The sequence below is a fragment of the Camelina sativa genome, chromosome 18 (assembly GCF_000633955.1).
Source record: "Camelina sativa cultivar DH55 chromosome 18, Cs, whole genome shotgun sequence".
NCBI classification, from domain to species: Eukaryota; Viridiplantae; Streptophyta; class Magnoliopsida; order Brassicales; family Brassicaceae; genus Camelina; species Camelina sativa.
In genome coordinates, this window is record NC_025702.1 from 8,049,918 (window position 1) to 8,068,488 (window position 18,571).

An 18,571-nucleotide genomic window follows, 5' to 3' on the forward strand; every position below is an offset into this window, starting at 1 on the left:
AAATTAAAAACTTAAACCGCTTATTTATAAACTAAAACCGATATATAATTTCATTCTAATTGTAAAATCTAACCCTAACCATCTCATTTGTAAACCCAAACCGACATATAATTTCGTTCTAATTGTATAATCTAAACCCTAACCATCTCATTTGTAAACTAAAACCGATATATAATTTCATTCTAATTGTAAAATCGAAACCCTAACCATCTCATTTGTAAACCCAAACCGACATACAATTTTGTTCTAATTGTATAATCTAAACCCTAACCATCTCATTTGTAAACCCAAACCGACATATACTTTCATTCTAATTGTAAAATCTAAACCCTAACCATCTCATTTGTAAACCAACCCGACATATAATTTCATTTTAATTGTAAAATCGAAACCCTAACCATCTCATTTGTAAACCCAAACCGACATATAATTTCGTTCTAATTGTAAAATCTAGACCCTAACCATCTCATTTGTAAACCCAAACCGACATATAATTTCGTTCTAATTGTAAAATCTAGACCCTAACCATCTCATTTGTAAACCCAAACCGACATATAATTTCGTTCTAATTGTAAAATCTAGACCCTAACCATCTCATTTGAAAACCCAAACCGGCATATAATTTCGTTTTAATTGTAAAATCTAGACCCTAACCATCTCATTTGTAAACCCAAACCGACATATAATTTCGCTCTAATTGTAAAATCTAAACCCTAACCACTTCATTTGTAAACCCAAACCGACATATAATTTCGCTCTAATTGTAAAATCTAAACCCTAACCACTTCATTTGTAAACCCAAACCGACATATAAATTTTTTGAATTGTAAAATTTAAACCCTAATCACCTTATTTGTAAACCCAAACCGATACATCATTTCATTCTAATTGTAAAGTCTAAACCAAGCCAATATTTAACTTTTTTTAAAAAAATTATACATAATTTGTTTCCTTAATCTGTTTTGCTTTTTAATTTAATTTTGATTTAATTTTTAAATAAAATAATGTATAGAAGATTTTGATTGGTTGAAAAGGAAAAAGTGAACAAGACACTCATAAGTATTTTTCAATTGAAAATATGCTGATTGGGTCAGCGGAGAAAATCGAAACCCAACCAAAACCACAACTTTTCGATTGGGGTAGTACAATATGTGACTCGGTGCAAAACCACAGTATGTAGATTTAGGCTAAAAGAATACTCAAGTTTGCACTGAATGATCTAATCTTATTCATACTCGTCCAATGCCTTTTATAGACTTAAAAATGCTGAAGCAAATAAACTGAAACAAAACATCACTCCACTAACTCAACTACTAACTAGTTTTGCGGAAACATAAACTTGACCATGTAAACTATAGAGAACAAGTCTCCTTATTGTTAAACTTGCGTAACTAACTAAGACTCGAAAGATAATCCAACAAACCCTCCCTTGAACTGAACCTTCTCAAGGAGTCAGTTCAAAACACGCATTCCGAAAGCTACTCTAATTCTCTGAAACGTTGCCATCTTCATCGGCTTAGTCATGATATCAGCGAGCTGCTGCTCAGTTTTGCAGTATGTCAGCTTAATAGCTCCTTCCTTAACCAAATCCCTGAGAAAATGAATATGAACCCTGATGTGCTTCGACTTACCATGTAACACAACATTTTTAGACAACTTGATGGTTGAAGTATTATCACATAGTAGCTCCATTTCTCCTCCTTGATTGTAACCAATCTCTTTCAGAATTCTTCCCATCCACATAGATTGACAAGCAGAAGTTGATGCTGCAACATACTCTGCTTCGGTAGTTGAAAGTGTCACGATAGGCTGTTTTCGTGACGACCATGCAACTGCTCCTCCTCCCATTAGAAAAACATACCCTGATGTGCTCTTGCTATCATCTATATCTCCCGCATAATCACTATCTGTGTAACCAACAAGCCCTATTTTTCCCTCCTTCTTGTACCAGATTCCAAACTCCATGGTGCCTTTTAGATACCGCATGATTCGTTTCACTGCTGCAAAGTGTAGCTGTGTGGGATTTGACATGAAACGACTAACAAGACACACCACGAACATGAGATCAGGACGTGTTGCCGTTAAGTACATCAGGCTTCCCACCATTTGTTTGTAAAGGGTTGAATCAACCTTCACACCCGTCTCATCTCGGTGAAGTCTCTGACCAGGAACAATTGGATTGCAGACAGAGTTGAAATTCTGCATTCCAAACCTCTCGATGACCTCCGCTGCATGCTTTCTTTGACAAATAAAGATGCCATCATTCTTTTGTACTACTTCTATTCCCAGAAAATACCTCATTCTCCCTAAGTCAGTCACATCAAATTCCCTTTTCATAGACTGTTTGAACTCAGCTAACAACACCTCATCATCACCAGTAAAGAGCAAATCATCAACATAAATACTAACAATGAGTATTTTACCTCCTTTGTGTTTGATGAACAAAGTTTGCTGCTGATGCTGCTCTCAAAGCCTGCTTTGATGAAGTAAGCTTCTATACGACTAAACCAAGCTCGTGGTGCCTGTTTTAGTCCGTATAGAGCCTTATGGAGCTTGTAGACCATGTGTTCTTTCCCAGTTACCTCATACCCTTGAGGTTGCTCCACATAGACATCTTCCGGCAACTCTCCGTGTAAGAAAACAGATTTGACATCTAACTGATGAATTCCCCACCCTCGATGAGCAGCTAGAGCAATGATCATCCTCACTGTATCCATTCTTGCCACAGGAGCAAAAACTTCGGTGTAGTCAATCCCATATTCTTGTGCATAACCCTTTACCACAAGACGAGCCTTGAACTTGTCAACCTCTCCCTGCTCATTAAGTTTTGTCTTGTAGATTCATTTCACGCCAATGGCTTTGGCTGCAGCTGGAAGCTCCATCAGAGACCATGTCAGATTCTTTTCAATCGAACAAATCTCTGCATTCATTGTAGTCTTCCATTTCGAGTGTCTAACAGCTTCCTCTAAAGAAGTGGGATCTGAGATCACCATAAGTTCTGCTACAATCTCCTCCTCCTCAGATCATACTCGCACCATGTTTGCCTCTTCTTCGGTGTCTGATAGCTCCTCTCCAGATGTGTAGTCATCGTGCCAAACAGGTGGCCTTCTTGTTCTGCCCACTGTTGCAGTTTTTGGTCGAACATGAGCTTGCGGAGGGGGATCTCCATCACTATCGTCTCCTGTTTCCTCCACTTCTACCTCTTCCTCTTCATTTTCATCGAACTCATGTTCATCTTCCCACTCGAGCTCCACCAACTGCTCTGTAGAGAGACTTTCATCCCAACTCCATTTTTTGTCTTCTTCGAATATCACATCACGACTGATATGAGTCTTCTTCTCTACCGGATCATACATCTTGTATGCTTTTGACTCACTGTTGTACCCAATCATGACACACTTCACGCTCTTGTCATCTAGCTTGGTTCTTTTCACATCTGGGATGTGAACATAGCCAACACAGCCAAAAATTTGAAAATGATCCACTAATGGCTTGTTCCCACTCCATGCTTCTTCTAGAGTCATATCCTTCACGATCACGGTGGGAGATCGATTTAGGACATGGTTTGACCATTGCACTACATCTGGCCAAAAACTCCTTGGTACTTCCTTCTCTATCAGCACAGCTCTCACCATATTCATGAGAGTTCTGTTCTTACGCTCTGCAACGCCGTTTTGCTGTGGGGTGTACGCAGCGGTGAGCTGGCGTTTGATTCCGTGTTCCTTGCAGAACTCCTTGAACTAAATGGAGTTGTACTCTCCTCCTCGATCTGTCCTTAAGCATTTGATGAAGCTTCCTGTCTGTTTCTCCACATACGCCTCAAATTGTTTGAATTGTTGAAAGGCCTCTGATTTCTCAAGCACAAAGTAGATCCACGTCTTTCTTGAGAAGTCGTCAATGAAGCTGATCAAATATCTTTTCTGACTATTCGATGATGGAGTTATTGGACCGCACAGATCGGAGTGAACAAGTTGCAGCTTCTCTATAGCTCTCCACTTGCTCTGCTTTGGGAAGGAAGTTCGATGGTGTTTGCCTTTGACACATGATTCGCAAGTCACCTTCGTTCCTCCAAAGTTTGGTAACCCCATGACCATCTCCTTGTTACGCAGGATTGAGAGACCTTTTTAACTAAGATGTCCATACCGGTGGTGCCAGAGCTCCTCTTGGTCTGCAACATCGACCTGCAAACATCTCTCCTCCTTTGTCTTCTCATTGATTTCTCCCAACTAAACGAACATTCGATTGGTGCTCTTGACTGACTCTGCAATTTTTCCTCTTGTAGGATGAAAAATGCTGCATGTGTTCTTTTCTCCTCCTCTGAATAGAACATCGAGACCCTTCTCTTGAAGTTGTCCAACACTCAACAAGTTGTTTTTCAGCTCCGGAACATAGTACACATCATTGATAACGTATCTTACTCCATTAAGCGTTATCTTCACAACTCCTTTCCCACTAACCATCAGTTTGTGACTGTTTCCAAGTTTGACATTGTGTTTGAAAGCACTGTCCAAACTTGAAAACATTTTGCTCTCTCCACACATATGGTTTGAGCATCCAGAATCCACGAACCAAACATCTCCTCTTTTGGTTCCTTGTAGTTCTACATATGCCATGAGGAGAACTTCATCTTTCTCATCAATTTCTGCAAATTGAGCCCCATGGTTCACATTTGGACATTCATATGAGAAATGTCCAAGCTTGTGACAGGTGTAACACTCGATCGTGGCTTTGTTGAATGTACGACCCCTGCCTCTGCCTCGACCTCGACCTATGTAGGCTCCTCTGCCTCTTCCTCCAACATTAAGAGCATGAACTTCTTCTTCATAGTTGGTTTTCTTGAACTTCTTCTCATGAACGGACAGCGAACTCTACAGCTCATCGATCGCCATGCTTTCGGTGTCTTTAGACTCCTCAATAGACACCACTACATAGGTGAATTTATTAGTCAGAGTTCCAAGAATCTTCTCAACAATCTTCGAATCTGGCATTTCTTCACCATTGCTCCTCATCTGGTTGGAGACACTCATCACTCTCTTGAAGTAATCGTCAATGCTCTCTTCATTCTTCATGACGAGTACCTCAAAATCTCTCCTTAAAGTTTGGAGAAGAGATCACTTCACTCTTTCATTTCCCCCAAACTTCCTCTTCATGGACTCCCAAATAATCTTAGATGTGCTACGATCCAAGATTTGCTCAAACACGACCCGATCAATCGCTTGGAACAGGTAATGCTTGACTTGGTGATCCTTCATCTTCAGATCATTGAAACTCTTCTGCTGCGCTGCAGTCATCTCAACTCCGGGTGCTGGATCGGTTACACCTTCTTCTACCAAGCTCCATAATCCCTTGGATCTCAAGAGATTTTCCATTAATTCACTCCAATGATCATAGTGACCATCGAAGTGTGGAATCTTCATTAGTGTTTTGTCGTCGCTCATCTTTCTTTCTCTGATCACTTTGAAATGTGTTTTGCTCTGATACCAAATGTAGATTTAGACTCAAAGAATACACAAGTTTGCACTGAATGATCTAATCTTATTCATACTCGTCCAATGCCTTTTATAGACTTACAAATGCTAAAGCAAATAAACAGAAACAAAACATCACTCCACTAACTCAACTAATAACTAGTTTTGCGGAAACATAAACTTGACCAAGTAAACTATAAAGAACAAAGTCTCCGTATTGTCAAAATCCAACACAGTCCTAGACAAAATCGTGATTTAGGCCATCTTGTTGTTGCATTCACTTGCCATGTAAAAGTTTGTTTGTTTTTTTTTTTTCCATGAAAGAATAACAAAAATATATTAAGGAGACATCAAAATATAGAACCTATCCACTAACAAAAAGCAAATGTTTATGTTTTTTTTGTTTCAAAATTGAAATTAAGAGGCAACAAACAACAGTGTGAATTTCAAAATTTCATTCAGGGGCAAATCGTATAATTTCCCACAACCACCGGCGCTGAAGAAAAAGGGCGATCGGTGATGAGCAGCGCGAGACTGTGCTCTCTCGTGGCGGAGCTAGGTTACGAAGGCGCCGGAAAATTAGATCCCGACAGCTTCGAATGGCCGTTTCAGTGCGACGATGCTCGACCTATCCTCGACTGGATCTGTTCCTCCCTTCGCTCTTCCAATGTCCTCTCTCTCGCCGAACTATCACTGTATGTTCTCTTTTTTTTTTTCGCTACCATTGTCAGATTCAAAATCGAATGTCTCACTTCTCAATGTTGTTTGGTTTCCGGATTAGGTCGAATTTGTTTTGGTTTTGGTGAAATAGGTATATATTCCATTTTGGTGAAGCTTGAATTATCGCAATTAGGCTAATCATTGTGGTTATACTTTCAATTGTTGTTGATAGCTAAGCTTATTTTCTCACTATTCAATGCCTTGCTGCATTTTAGTTTTACCGGAACTTATTAGCAAAGATTCAGATGCATTTCTTTGCCGTTAAAGTCCATGTGCTTCTTCTCTCTATGTAGTTAGTTCATAGTTGTTTTTCTTGTTTCTGGATCCAGATATGAGCAATTTCAAAGAGATGGGAAGCTCTTAGAGGTAACTCTCCTTGTGTCATTCTTCTATCCTCGGCTTTTTAAGGGTTTCTTACGCTGTTAATTCCCCTGCCTTCTTACTATGCATTTTTTGCATGGATTCAGGGCGAGGATCTGGACCAGGCTTATGATAGCATATCAGCATTTTCTTCCAGGAGAAATAATCAGGAGGCGGTTTTTGGAGCAGAAGAAAGTATTAAAGAAGTAAGGTTAGACCTTCATATCCTATATGCGATTCTGTACTTTCTGTTCCATGCCTATTATAATGCTCTTGAGGAATTTTTGTCAAGGACTTAGTTTTACATCACTTGAAACAAGTACAACTGTCCTGGTTTCTTAGTGTGGGATATAATGTGTGCAGTAAGTAAGTTTATTGACCTACGGTTCACTGTTAAATTTTTTTCTTCCCACGTGAGAAGTGGGGTACTTTTGTTGAGAAATTTGGTTTTATGTCACTTATCTCCTTAGGTCATCAGGCGTTTGCATTAGTAATTATAGGTTTCTTTGTGGTTCTCTATATATATGTGAGAATGTCCAGGGACTTTATTTCTCATCACTTGGATTTTCATGTATGACATTCAGGTTCTTACTGTGTGAGATCTCCTTATGTTCTCACAGCTGTTCATAAGTGAACTAGATTTCGTTGATGTAGTTGTGGATACCAATATTTACATCAGCACCACTGACTGTTTCTTTTTAACTGACAGAGATGCAACTCTGGCGCATAAGGCTGAAGCCTTAGAGTTGCAGAGACAGCTAAGGCGGTTACAGACGCAATATGATTTGCTCACTGGCCAATCTTCAGCTCTGATCCAAGGGAGACGTGCTCGAGTTGCTGCAACTTCTGCTGTCACTGGACAGATAACAACAATAGATGACAGCTTATCTGCTAGAAATTTGCAGGTTTGATACATGTACACAATTGTTTAGTGGAATTCTTTTGGTCTTTGATAAGTTTGTGATGTTTACTTTTGATATTTTCCTGTGATTAAGATGAATGGAGTTCTAGGAAGACTGGCTTCCACTTCTCAAGAGTTGGCACATTATCATTCCGGCGAAGGTTTCCTTCTTATACCTTGTTTTTTGGTTTCACTTTTCCATACCTGGTGAACTACCGTAAATCTTCTTTGAAGCTGAATTGTGTAATTGGCTTTAGTGCACTATACTTTTAAATTAGTTGCATAAGGTAGTTGCATATCTGGTAGTTATTTGAAAGATCAATTAGTTAGATTGGTTTCTCTTTGTAGCTAAGATTTCATTTATGGAACTTAGTTATCTGTGTTAAGAGTTTCATGGAGGCAGTAAGTTGTGTTTTCTGTAGACAAAGAAGGGGGGTTTTGAAGGTTATGTCAGCAAAACCGTTTTGACAGTTATGTCAGTAAATTGTCATCAACTCATTTAGCCAGCTTAATTGGCTCTTTTCATATGTGCAGAGGATGGAATTTACTTAGCATACTCCGATTTTCAGGCCTACTTGGCTGGAGATTCAGCCTGCACAAAGGAGCTAAATCAGTGGTTTGCAAAGCAGCTAGACACAGTAAGTGGATGTCAATGCTGATGATTTCAGCTTCTCTTCATCATATAGAAAAAGTAAAGCTAGTTGAGATCTTATCCATAGTATGGTTTGACAATTTCTGAGAATGGAGAAAGTATACTGTTATTCATTTTTTTTTTTTTTTTTTTTTTTTTTTTNTTTTTTTTTTTTTTTTTTTTTTTTTTGGTGGCAAACTTATACTGTTATTCATTTTGCACCAATTTATGCACTCAGCTTAATGTGAATTTTTCTGCTATCATTTCAGGGGCCATACCGTTTAGTTGCGGAGGAAGGAAAATCAAAATGCTCATGGGTTAGTCTTGATGATACATCAAACATGTTGCGAGGTAACTTTACTATAGTGTGATTTTTGTTTTTCTGGTGTACAATTGCGTTGCCTGAAATGCATATATCCCTGTGCAGTTATGTAACTTATGTATTATTGCAACATGTTTTATTATTGTGCATGATTTTTTACTTGTTCGACGAAGCGACTGTCCATCTTTAACTTATCTATTTACAATGCAGCAGATTTGGAAAAGTCACAGCATCAACGTGTAGCTGAACTGCAACGGCTTCGATCTATGTATGTATTATGTGGTACAACAGCAATATAAATTTCAGCTTTCCCCTCGACTGTCGCTCTAGATTTGAATCAAATCTTTTAGTTCAGAAGATTGTATATGCACAAGGGTCTCTCTTGCTTTGGCCAGCCTAAAAAAATACTGGATACCACTCAGTAGCACAGACAAGTTTCGTATTTTCACGCATACAAGTTTTCTCACTCTCCTAGGATTTTTCTTGTTATTCACAGATTTGGAACAAGTGAGAGACAATGGATTGAAGCCCAGGTCGAGAATGCTAAGCAACAAGCTATTCTCTTGACGCTCAAATCGCAAGTAACATCAGTTGAAGCTCATATTCATTTTGATCTACATTCTCTAAGGTAGAAGAACATGAAACATTGAAGCAAGAAATTGACAAAATCATCTTTGACAACTTTAACTTGTCATACTGTATTCCCGTGATCATTTTTATATCTGTGCAGGAGAAAACATGCAGATCTTGTTGAAGAAATCTCGACCCTTTATCAGAAAGAAGAAAAAATCTTATCTGAGGTTTGTTTATATACTCAATTCTTGACATTTCAAGTATCCTCTTTCCTAAACTCTAACATGTTGGTACTTCTTTGAATTACATATTTGCTTAATCTGTTCTTCTTTTCAGACTATTCCTGAACTATGTTGGGAGCTTGCTCAACTCCAGGACACCTATATCTTGCAAGGTATTCAGCATTTACGTTTTGCTTATTACCTGGAGCTCTTTGACAATTTTGGGATTTCATATGATTTTACTCATCATAACCTTCTAGGTGACTACGATCTAAAGGTCATGCGTCAAGAGCTGTATATTAGTAAACAGAAAGTGGTATGTTGGCCTTCACTTTTATTTGTATTTCTTTTGATTTGATATCTTCAAGATATTAATATCTTTAAGATATGTTGGCCATAGTAATGCGTGTTTTCCATGTTTGAGATATCAAGATCTGCTTGTCCATCTGTCTTTCATATCGGAAATTTTTGTTGCAGTTCATCAATCATCTTGTTAATCAGCTAGCAAGACACCTGTTCTTGAAATTAGCATGCCAGCTAGAAAAGAAAAACATGCTTGGAGCATTCTCTCTGCTAAAAGTAATTGAATCTGAACTTCAGGGTTACCTCTCCGCCACAAGAAGCCGTGTGGTATGAAACTTTAGTTTCAGCACATAGCCAATAGTTTCAGTCCACTCTTTCCTGTAACTTTCAGATAATGAAACTAATAATTTTTTTCAATATATTAACAGGGGCGGTGTTCAGCACTGATCCAAGCTGCATCCGATGTGCAAGAACAAGGAGCAGTAGATGACCGTGACAGCTTTTTACATGGAGTTAGAGATCTCTTGAGCATTCACTCAAGTAGTCAACACTATCGTTTTACACAAATTGTTCCCTTTTGTCTGGTATTTATCCAAACATAATTTAGGCTGATAACCTTCATTCTTCCTGTTATAGATGCCCAGACCGGGCTATCAAGTTATGTCTCAGCTCCAGCCATCATTCAGCAAATAGTTGCTCTTCAGTCGGATTTGTCGTCTCTTCAGTCTGACCTCGAGAATTCACTTCCAGATGACAGAAATAGATGCATTAACGAACTGTAAGTGCAAATTCCTCATCACATTCCTCATTCTCGTACACAGAAACAAGCATTTACGAGCCTTATATATAGCTATTGTCTTTTCTCTGTTTCTCAGGTGTACCCATATTCAGAACCTGCAGCAACTACTCTTTGCGTCTTCAACTACGGCACAGCCCATACTGACACCATGGGTAAAACAAATATCAATTCTCAGTTACCATTTTTAGTCGTTAATCTAAACCAATATATGGAAGTTTAACTCATGTTGTTTCCTTAATGTAACATTAGCCGCTGATGAAAGAACTTGACGAAATGGGGAAAATCAACTCCAAACTCTCTACAGCAGTAGAAGAGGTCACGCTCGAGCACCGCAATAAAAGAGAGGCGAGTCTTAATCTGTTAATTTTATTTCCTCTCATATATGTATTAGAGTGAAATAGAAAATTTGAATATACTATAATTGCTGCAGATCGTGAAGCATCACGCAAAGGACGTGGAACTCCAAAGGCGGGTATTTGTGGACTTTTTCTGCAACCCAGAGCGGTTGAGAAGCCAAGTAAGGGAACTCAACGCACTCGTTCGTGCTCGCCAATCCTCATCGTAGGTCCTCACTATAAGTACATAGCACAAGTGATCTCTCTTAGTTTTTTCCTTTTCAAAAAGTGTGCTCGCCAAGTGATCTCTCACCATTTCACTTCCTTTGTGATTGTATACAGAAGGGCCTTTATCTAGTGGTTGATTGATTTTACTTACTGCTCATCTTCTTAATTTTGTTTCTAAGTTTCGTGGTTTCTTTTCTTGTGCACCCATTCTTCTATTTATTTGGGGTTATTTGAGCTTTCTTCTTTCGTTTTAAAGTATTTTCAGTTCATGTTACAGTTGTATAACTCTTCTTTCGCCTCTTGTTTCTTTGTTTTGGTCTTAATTCATTCTCAAAAAGATAGATCTCCGATCTCATGCATCTCCCCGTTGACGATCCACCACTCTGATTTCTCTTCTTTCTTCTTGAGTGACGACGGTAGAGAAGGGGATTTTGTTCCGCCGTCTTGGCTGACCTGCCTCCCATTCGCATGAACCGGAGCAAGGAAGCTCCGTTTTGAAGCGAACCTAGCCGTCGCCTTGTGACGAAGGAGAGCATAGCTGGTGAGCGTAACAGAGTGAACCTATTTGGGTATTATGATTGTACCAAACCAATTTAGATTTATACCATAACAAACTCGGTCTGCGTTCTTTTTCAAAAATCCTTTTTCTTTCCGTTGATTCGGTTTGATTTGTGAAGGTAAAACACAAGAAAGAACGAAATAGCTAAAGCCAACATATATAGTGATAGAGCAGAATACAGTCACAGATTAGCCAATAACTAGCAATACATGTATATGTCCTCTCTCACTCTAGGTTAGCTAATAAATCGTACGAGTTCTGCATGAAACTTGTCGGCAGCGTCTTCATTATAGATGGAGCAGCAAATTTGCATATGCCTAATTGCTTTCCTGATGATGCACGACTACCTTGTTGTTGTGGTTTTGATGGCGCCCTTTTCTCAATGATGTTTAGGCTTGACTTGAGTGGCTCTGCATAGTTAGCATTAAGATCTTCCACATGGTCTACAAAAGCGTGAACAAGACTACCACACTCAAATCCTTGGATTTGGACAATCTTAACAGTGTTCCTTTCAGAATTGAAGTACAAAACTCTAATTGGTTCACTCTCATCCGAAGAAACAATTTCACCAGTACTCGTCACTCCAATGACGCAATCAAATTTCGCACCGCCGAGATCACCATCACCAAAAGTATAGACATAATTCGACCATTCATGTTTCTTGACATCCTCTAGAATCCACACACACAATTGGACATTAGTTATTCCACCGTTGGAATCATGCATCCAATAAATCCCACCTAGTTTACCCTTATAGTTTACCAATGTAACACATGCTTGATCATTAAAGCAGCTTGCATCAACAAACTTGAATTTCTCAGACCTAACATCAAAGCAAACTACAACAAAATCTGTTTCTTCCAATCGTTTAGCTAAGTAATACAAAAACCCATTGATGCATATCCCTTTATTAAAAGGATAAAGCTCTAACTCTAAGGGACATGAGATCTCCCTCCAACTCATTTTTCCAGTCCCTAATGTCAGAATATAATGAACCGTTTCAAAACAAAATCTATGTGGGATGGTACTATGAGGTCTACTGAACTCAACCAAATGCAAAACCTTGAATCGCTTGTCAATCGTATCAAACCCTAGAAAGAATCTCGAGCTGACTCCCGTTGTTTTCTGTTTAGGTAAGAACACACGTTGTCCTGTGGCAGGGTTACATATCACACACTGATCAACATCCCCGCCCTTGTTTTCCAAGATCGGCACATTAGGAAAACATAACAAACCAGAGGTATAGCTACACGTACAGTCGTCTCTGAACATGGACTTACCAGGGAAGTCCACATGACAATCGGTGGCCGCCACTTCAAGAGAAGACTTGTCATCATCATCTGGATTCTGAGGTGACGAGAAGAAGCGCCATTCACTGGGTTGTTTGATGGCGAATAAGAGACGTGGACGAGCCCATGATCTGGTCAAGAACAGTTCGGTGAAAGATGGACTGCTAAGCATGGAGTCCCATAGTTTCGACACGCAGCGAAACCTAGATATGGACTTTGCAGGCAACCTTGAGAATATCTCGTTAAAGAGATCTGTCGGAATGGAATCAAAAGTTTCTCCGTTACTCATGATCGTTGTTTTGTACGTGCTGATCATAGGAAGGAGAGAATACAATCACACTCTAATATATATATCAAGTTTCGAGGGTTTAGGGTTTCTAGGGTATGCCTCTATATAAAAGAGGTTCTTAGGGTTAAGTTTTATAGCTTTCTAATATTGGTTATACTAACTACTCTATATTAACATTTTTAAATTACATTTTGTGTTATGCCCTTTTAGTTTTGTTTATTTAAAAAGTTATTTACAACATTAACCCTTAAAAGATTTCCAAAACTAACATTACTCCAGATTTTGTTTCCTAAATATTTTGCATTTCATCTATATATACATTTTTGAAGTACATTTTGGGTTCTACCCTTTTATTTGTACTTATTTACAAAGTTAATCTCTAAAAAATTTCCAAAAATAGCATTACTTCCGATTTTGTTTCCTAAATATTTTAGATTTCATTCCAACTAAAAAATTACAGCAAAATAAATATGGAAACAGAAACTATAATATATTTAACTACATCTTTTATTGTGTTTTGAAGATATTCTATCTTTTAATTCTTTGCAAACAAAGAAAACAACAATTTGATTACCATTTTGTTTTTCAAAATCTGTGAGTTTTCATTCTTTACTAAAAAGAACTTTGATTCACATTTATTTAAATATTATAATTAATATATGTAAACTTATTTTAAAATATTACGAATATATAAAATTAAAAAAGTTTAAAATACTATATAATATGGTTATATAATAAATGAGTTATAAAAAAGAAATGTTTGAATTAATAAAATATCATTAAATTTGTGCTAACACGAGTTAAATCCTTATTTTATTATTTATCAACACTATTAATATGATTTGACATAGAAAATTAAGTTGATTTAACTAAGATTGTGTAAAATATTTAAATCATTAATAAAAATGTGACTTAATCATAGCGTATAAATGACTTATTATGTATTTAGATCCCTAATTTTTTGTTATAATAATTAAAAATCAAAATAAAATCTCAAACACTAAACAAACCAAATTAAATATAACAAACAAATGGTCATGAAATATATTATGGGTTAAAACATTAATATAAATATTTAGCCACACAAACGGCCGAGAAATTTAGTTATTCCTCTATTTGTAAAACATCCAATATTTAAATAACAAATACAATATAAAATATACATAATAATAAAAATTATATCCACGCCGTTTACCGTGGGTTAAAATCTAGTAATAACTAAAATGACAATTTTCTTGTCTTTCAGCAAGATATTTAGTTTTATATTTACTATCATATTTTTTACTAAAACTTTCTATTTATTTCATGTATAATTTATATGAAAAATTACTTTATCTTCAATAGTCTAAATACAAAACTATTAACTCAAACAAACACAGAAATTAATTTAAAATTAACAACAAATTTATTTTATGTCTTTATAGTGATAAATACATGTATATTCATAATTTATAATCTTATTATATAAAGTTGGATTTTGATAGTTAGCAATTAAAAAGATTTTGACATGTGTCAAGTTTAAATCAATATGAGATTTTGACATATGTAAAAATTAATATTTAATAGGAAGGATTTGAGATAATAACAAAAATAAAATATTTTGTTTTAAAGAATAATAATAGTGTAACCAATAATTATAAAAAAAATTACAAAAATTCAAAGTTCCTTTTAAAATAATTTTAAGGAGATTATATATATCTTATTATATAAAGTTGGATTTTGAAAATTAGCCATTAACAGTATTTTGACATGCGTCAAGTTATTAATATGAGATTTTGTCATGTGTAAAAGTTAGTATTTAATAGGAGGGATTTGAATTATACTAATAAAAAGTGGGAGCTATAAGCTCCTAAAAGCGTCCACATAGGATTTTAAACCTCTAATTGTGATTAGACACTTCACTAATTAACATTTTTTAAAATCTGCAGAATTTTCTATATTAAGAATTATTTTAAACAACCAATTAGGATTTGACATGTCATTCATTAACATTTTTTTAAATTTCCAGAATTTTTTAGAAAAAAGAAAATTTTAAATTTATGGAAATAAAAGAACTATGCACAATATCCCACATCGGCTATAAAATTTTTAGACAATGGTTCAGAACCAGTATAAATAAGATTAATATGCTTCCAACAACGAATGAGCAGGAAAGTTTGATTTATCAGGCGTCTAAGTTTAAAAGTATATTCGGTTTAATCCGGTTTTTTATTTGATCAAATTAAAACTTTCAAAACTTTCAAAAAAATATATTATAATATTTTAAAATTTTAAAAGTTTTAACATTATAAATATTGAAACTTTTAAAAGTTCTTAACTTTTAAAAAGTTTTTAAATATTATAATTTTTAAATTTTAAAAGTTTAAAATATTATAAATATTGAAACTTTTTAAAAGTTTTTAAATATACTAATTTTTAAATTTTAAAAGTTTGAAGTATTATAAATATTGAAACTTTTTAAAAGGTTCAAAATTTATATTTCGAAACCTTTTAAAAGTTTAAAATATTATAAGTATTTATGTAAAACATATATTATGTTATTTATCTACGTTTGTGCTTTTTAGTTTTTATGAGGTGTAAAACATATTTTTGTGTATGATTATATAGATGAGTTGATATTCTTGTATTAATTTTTTATTTTTTATCTTATTTTTTATTTTTATGAGAAAAAAATGATTTTGTTCTTGGAGTTTGATGGATTAACAAGTTGTGTGGTAGTCTAAAAAAAAAAGTTTTTCAGTAGAAGAATGTGAAGAAGTTGACGAGGATGAAGAAGAAAAAGAGTATAGCGAAGAACGAGACGGTAAAATTAATGATGACGATTACCACAAAATTTAACAAAAGAAATGACAAGAAAGAATATGAAGAATAAGAAAACATTGAATAAAAAACACGAAAACATAGGTGGTAGCAATCAATTAAATATGAAAATGAGTTAAATTCATGATGATAAATTGTTTTGTTTTCTGGTGGTCAAAGAAATGGTTTAGGATATGTGAGGTCATCAATTTAATTCGTCTCGCCTGGATGTCGAGTTAAATTCATGATTTTTTTATCAGACTTGATTTTATAACACAACTGATTTTTATATTTCAAAAAATTGTGTATCTAAAATTTAACTTTTCTCTTAATACTAATTTAATTTTTTTATAAAATAATATTTTACTACCGTCATCAATCATATATAGTTTTCATCAAAATATATCAAATAGGTTCAAAACCTAGTTATGAAAACAACAAAAAAAAGTTGTTTAAACAATATTCTTATTACATAAAGGTGATATGAAAGTTAGTCATTAACAGGATTTTAACACGTGTCAAGTTAATAATTTGAAATTTTGACATGTGTAAAAGTTAATATTTAATAGGAGAGATTTGAGATTATGACAAAAAACAAAAAATTGTTTAAACAATATTCTTATTATATAAAGTTTGGTTTTGAAAGTTAGTCATTAACAAGATTTTGACATGTGTATTAATCTGAGAATTTGACATGTGTAAAAGTTAATATTTTGACATCTGGGATTTGAGCTTATGACAAAAAACAAAAAATTGTTTAAAAATTATTAATAATGTAAAAAGATAATTATAAAAAAAATTAAAAAATTAAACAGTTTAAAAAAAAAGAATTATAAGGAGATTATATATTTCATAAAATTCAAAATTATAACCTTATTTAATAATTTTTAATTTTAAGTTATTAATTCAAAAAAAAATTGAAAAGAGATTAAGGAAAATGTACAGTTAATTATTAATTCTAGTAAATGTAAATACTCACTTCTATATAAACTTAGATCGTCTCACATTTTTCATCTAACAAAATAATTTCTTCAAAAACACTACTTTAAACTTTGTTCTATATATTGGTAAAAACGTTTTAATGGAAAGGTAAATTTTGCTTATTTTTTTAAACCAAACTTTCTCCTGCTTTGTCCTTTTTTGAGTTTGGAATATGTAAGATTAATATGTTGACCCAAAAAAAAAAGTAAGATTAATATATGCATCTACTTTTTCAAATACTGTATTTTAAATTTTATTGTAGTATTTTTATATTGTTTTATTTAATTTATATTTTTATCTTTGATTTGAGATTTATATATTAATGTGCTTATAATTTTCTATTATTGCTCTAATTATGTCAAATTAATTTTCTACTAATTTCTCAACCTTGATTGGTTGGTCATAGACTTTTTTTATGCAAACATAAATATCATAAGATCTTTTCCTGTAACTGGTCTCTTCATAAGTTTTTCCTTGATTCGTTCTATCCCAAAGAGAGATAAAGAGTAGAGATGAAATAGGCTAATCAAATACAAACTTACAACAAACATAGATAGATAGATTGGAAAAACATAAACTGTTCTTCTAATTTTTCAACCTTGATTGGTTGGTCGTAGACCTTTTTTTTAATGCAAACATAAATGTTAAAATTCATTCAATCCCAAAGGGAGATAAAGAGTAGGGATAAAATAGGCTAATCAAACACAAGCTTCCAACAAACATTGATGTATATATATTGAAAAAACATAAACCGTTTTTGATAGATCCATAGGAGCTCAGAGACAAAGGCTACATCATGATGTGTCAAAGACACTTCCACGAATATATTGGAAAATTAAACATTAGTTACTATCAAAAGATTTTGTGACGTTGGAAAAAGGCTTTAGTCTCATTGGTTGCCGGAACATGCCACTTTGAGATAGCTAAATGACGTGAACATGTTCTCTCCACACATGAGGAAGACATAGCCAAGGTTCTCTCCACAGTGAACGAGGTTGGACGCATACAAGGTTATCTCCCCAAAGGAGAAAGGCGGAGCCAAGGTTCTTTTCATGGTGGAGGAGGTTGGATGCAAGGTTCTCTCCATATGGGAGGAGGGCGGAGCCGAGGTTCTCTCCATGGTTGGTCATACACTATTGGGATGATACATCATTGATTAATATACTACTAGGTAATAACCCGCACTATGTGCTAGATAAATTTATGCTATGAGATTATGTTTAGATCAAACTACTATGTATCAACTAAATATATAATCCGCTCTTTCATCAATCTATACAAAACTTTTTTTTTTGTTTATTTTTTTGTGTAAGAATAGGTTTTACCCGTGAAATATTATATCAATAGTATTAAATAAGTCAATTGCCTATTATAATGATTATTGTGATAATTTCATTTTTGAAAATTTAAATATGTGAATAGTAATCAGTTTTTTTAATAGGTGAATAAATTTGGGTTTTGAAAATGTTTTAGATCTAATAATGTTATAATAATTAAATCTGTTATAAAAATAATTAAAATTTATTTTAAAATTAAAATGTTTGATTTTTTTAATTAATTGAAAAGATTATTCCTTAATCATTCAATAGCAATTATGTGTAAATATCCATAAAAATGAGAGCATTAAATTCGAGCTCTCTAGCGATGACACATCAACATTTTCTTGAGAATGCTTCTCTTTTAATATATAAGGGATGTAATATATTTTTTATTCGAGAAGTTTCTTGAACCAACAATTATAGTGATTAAAGAAACTATGCAAAAGTGAAAATAAATAGACATATAATAGTTGG

At 34.4% G+C, this 18,571-nt stretch overlaps 3 protein-coding genes across 4 annotated transcripts; 1 reads left to right on the plus strand and 2 right to left on the minus strand.

The window, feature by feature from the left end:
• On the minus strand, positions 4,227 to 5,069 carry LOC104763230. Its single transcript, XM_010486634.1, has 2 exons — positions 4,892 to 5,069; positions 4,227 to 4,642 (listed from the first exon to the last, which is right to left on the minus strand). Exons 1-2 carry the CDS (start codon positions 5,067 to 5,069, stop codon positions 4,227 to 4,229), a joined length of 594 nt encoding a protein of 197 aa, XP_010484936.1.
• Positions 5,735 to 11,106, plus strand: LOC104760829 (AUGMIN subunit 3-like). Of its 2 annotated transcripts, none has more exons than XM_010483798.2 (18): positions 5,735 to 6,163; positions 6,518 to 6,554; positions 6,656 to 6,759; positions 7,258 to 7,453; positions 7,544 to 7,610; positions 7,984 to 8,087; positions 8,350 to 8,431; positions 8,613 to 8,670; positions 8,899 to 9,030; positions 9,133 to 9,202; positions 9,312 to 9,369; positions 9,457 to 9,512; positions 9,674 to 9,826; positions 9,928 to 10,039; positions 10,136 to 10,277; positions 10,375 to 10,450; positions 10,548 to 10,643; positions 10,729 to 11,106. In XM_010483798.2, exons 1-18 carry the CDS (start codon positions 5,988 to 5,990, stop codon positions 10,861 to 10,863), a joined length of 1,854 nt encoding a protein of 617 aa, XP_010482100.1. In that variant the 5' UTR covers positions 5,735 to 5,987; the 3' UTR covers positions 10,864 to 11,106. The 2 variants fall into 2 exon arrangements, with proteins under 2 accessions (XP_010482100.1, XP_010482101.1); XM_010483799.2 differs by having other exon boundaries at positions 5,737 to 6,163; positions 8,616 to 8,670.
• Positions 11,646 to 12,998, minus strand: LOC104763231 (F-box protein At1g31080-like). The gene has a single exon (XM_010486635.1). It carries the CDS (start codon positions 12,996 to 12,998, stop codon positions 11,646 to 11,648), a length of 1,353 nt encoding a protein of 450 aa, XP_010484937.1.

What these genes read in the sequence shown, in the direction of transcription:
- LOC104763230 (XM_010486634.1), bottom strand. Translation starts at nt 5,069, where the DNA reads ATGAAGAATGAAGAGAGCATTGACGATTACTTCAAGAGAGTGATGAGT. An exon ending in GGAGTCTAAAGACACCGAAA is followed by an intron (nt 4,643 to 4,891) that starts GCATGGCGATCG and finishes CTCAATTTGCAG; the next exon opens with AAATTGATGAGAAAGATGAA.
- LOC104760829 (XM_010483798.2), top strand. Translation starts at nt 5,988, where the DNA reads ATGAGCAGCGCGAGACTGTGCTCTCTCGTGGCGGAGCTAGGTTACGAA. An exon ending in TCTCTTGAGCATTCACTCAA is followed by an intron (nt 10,040 to 10,135) that starts GTAGTCAACACT and finishes TTCCTGTTATAG; the next exon opens with ATGCCCAGACCGGGCTATCA. An exon ending in AATAGATGCATTAACGAACT is followed by an intron (nt 10,278 to 10,374) that starts GTAAGTGCAAAT and finishes TCTGTTTCTCAG; the next exon opens with GTGTACCCATATTCAGAACC.
- LOC104763231 (XM_010486635.1), bottom strand. Translation starts at nt 12,998, where the DNA reads ATGAGTAACGGAGAAACTTTTGATTCCATTCCGACAGATCTCTTTAAC.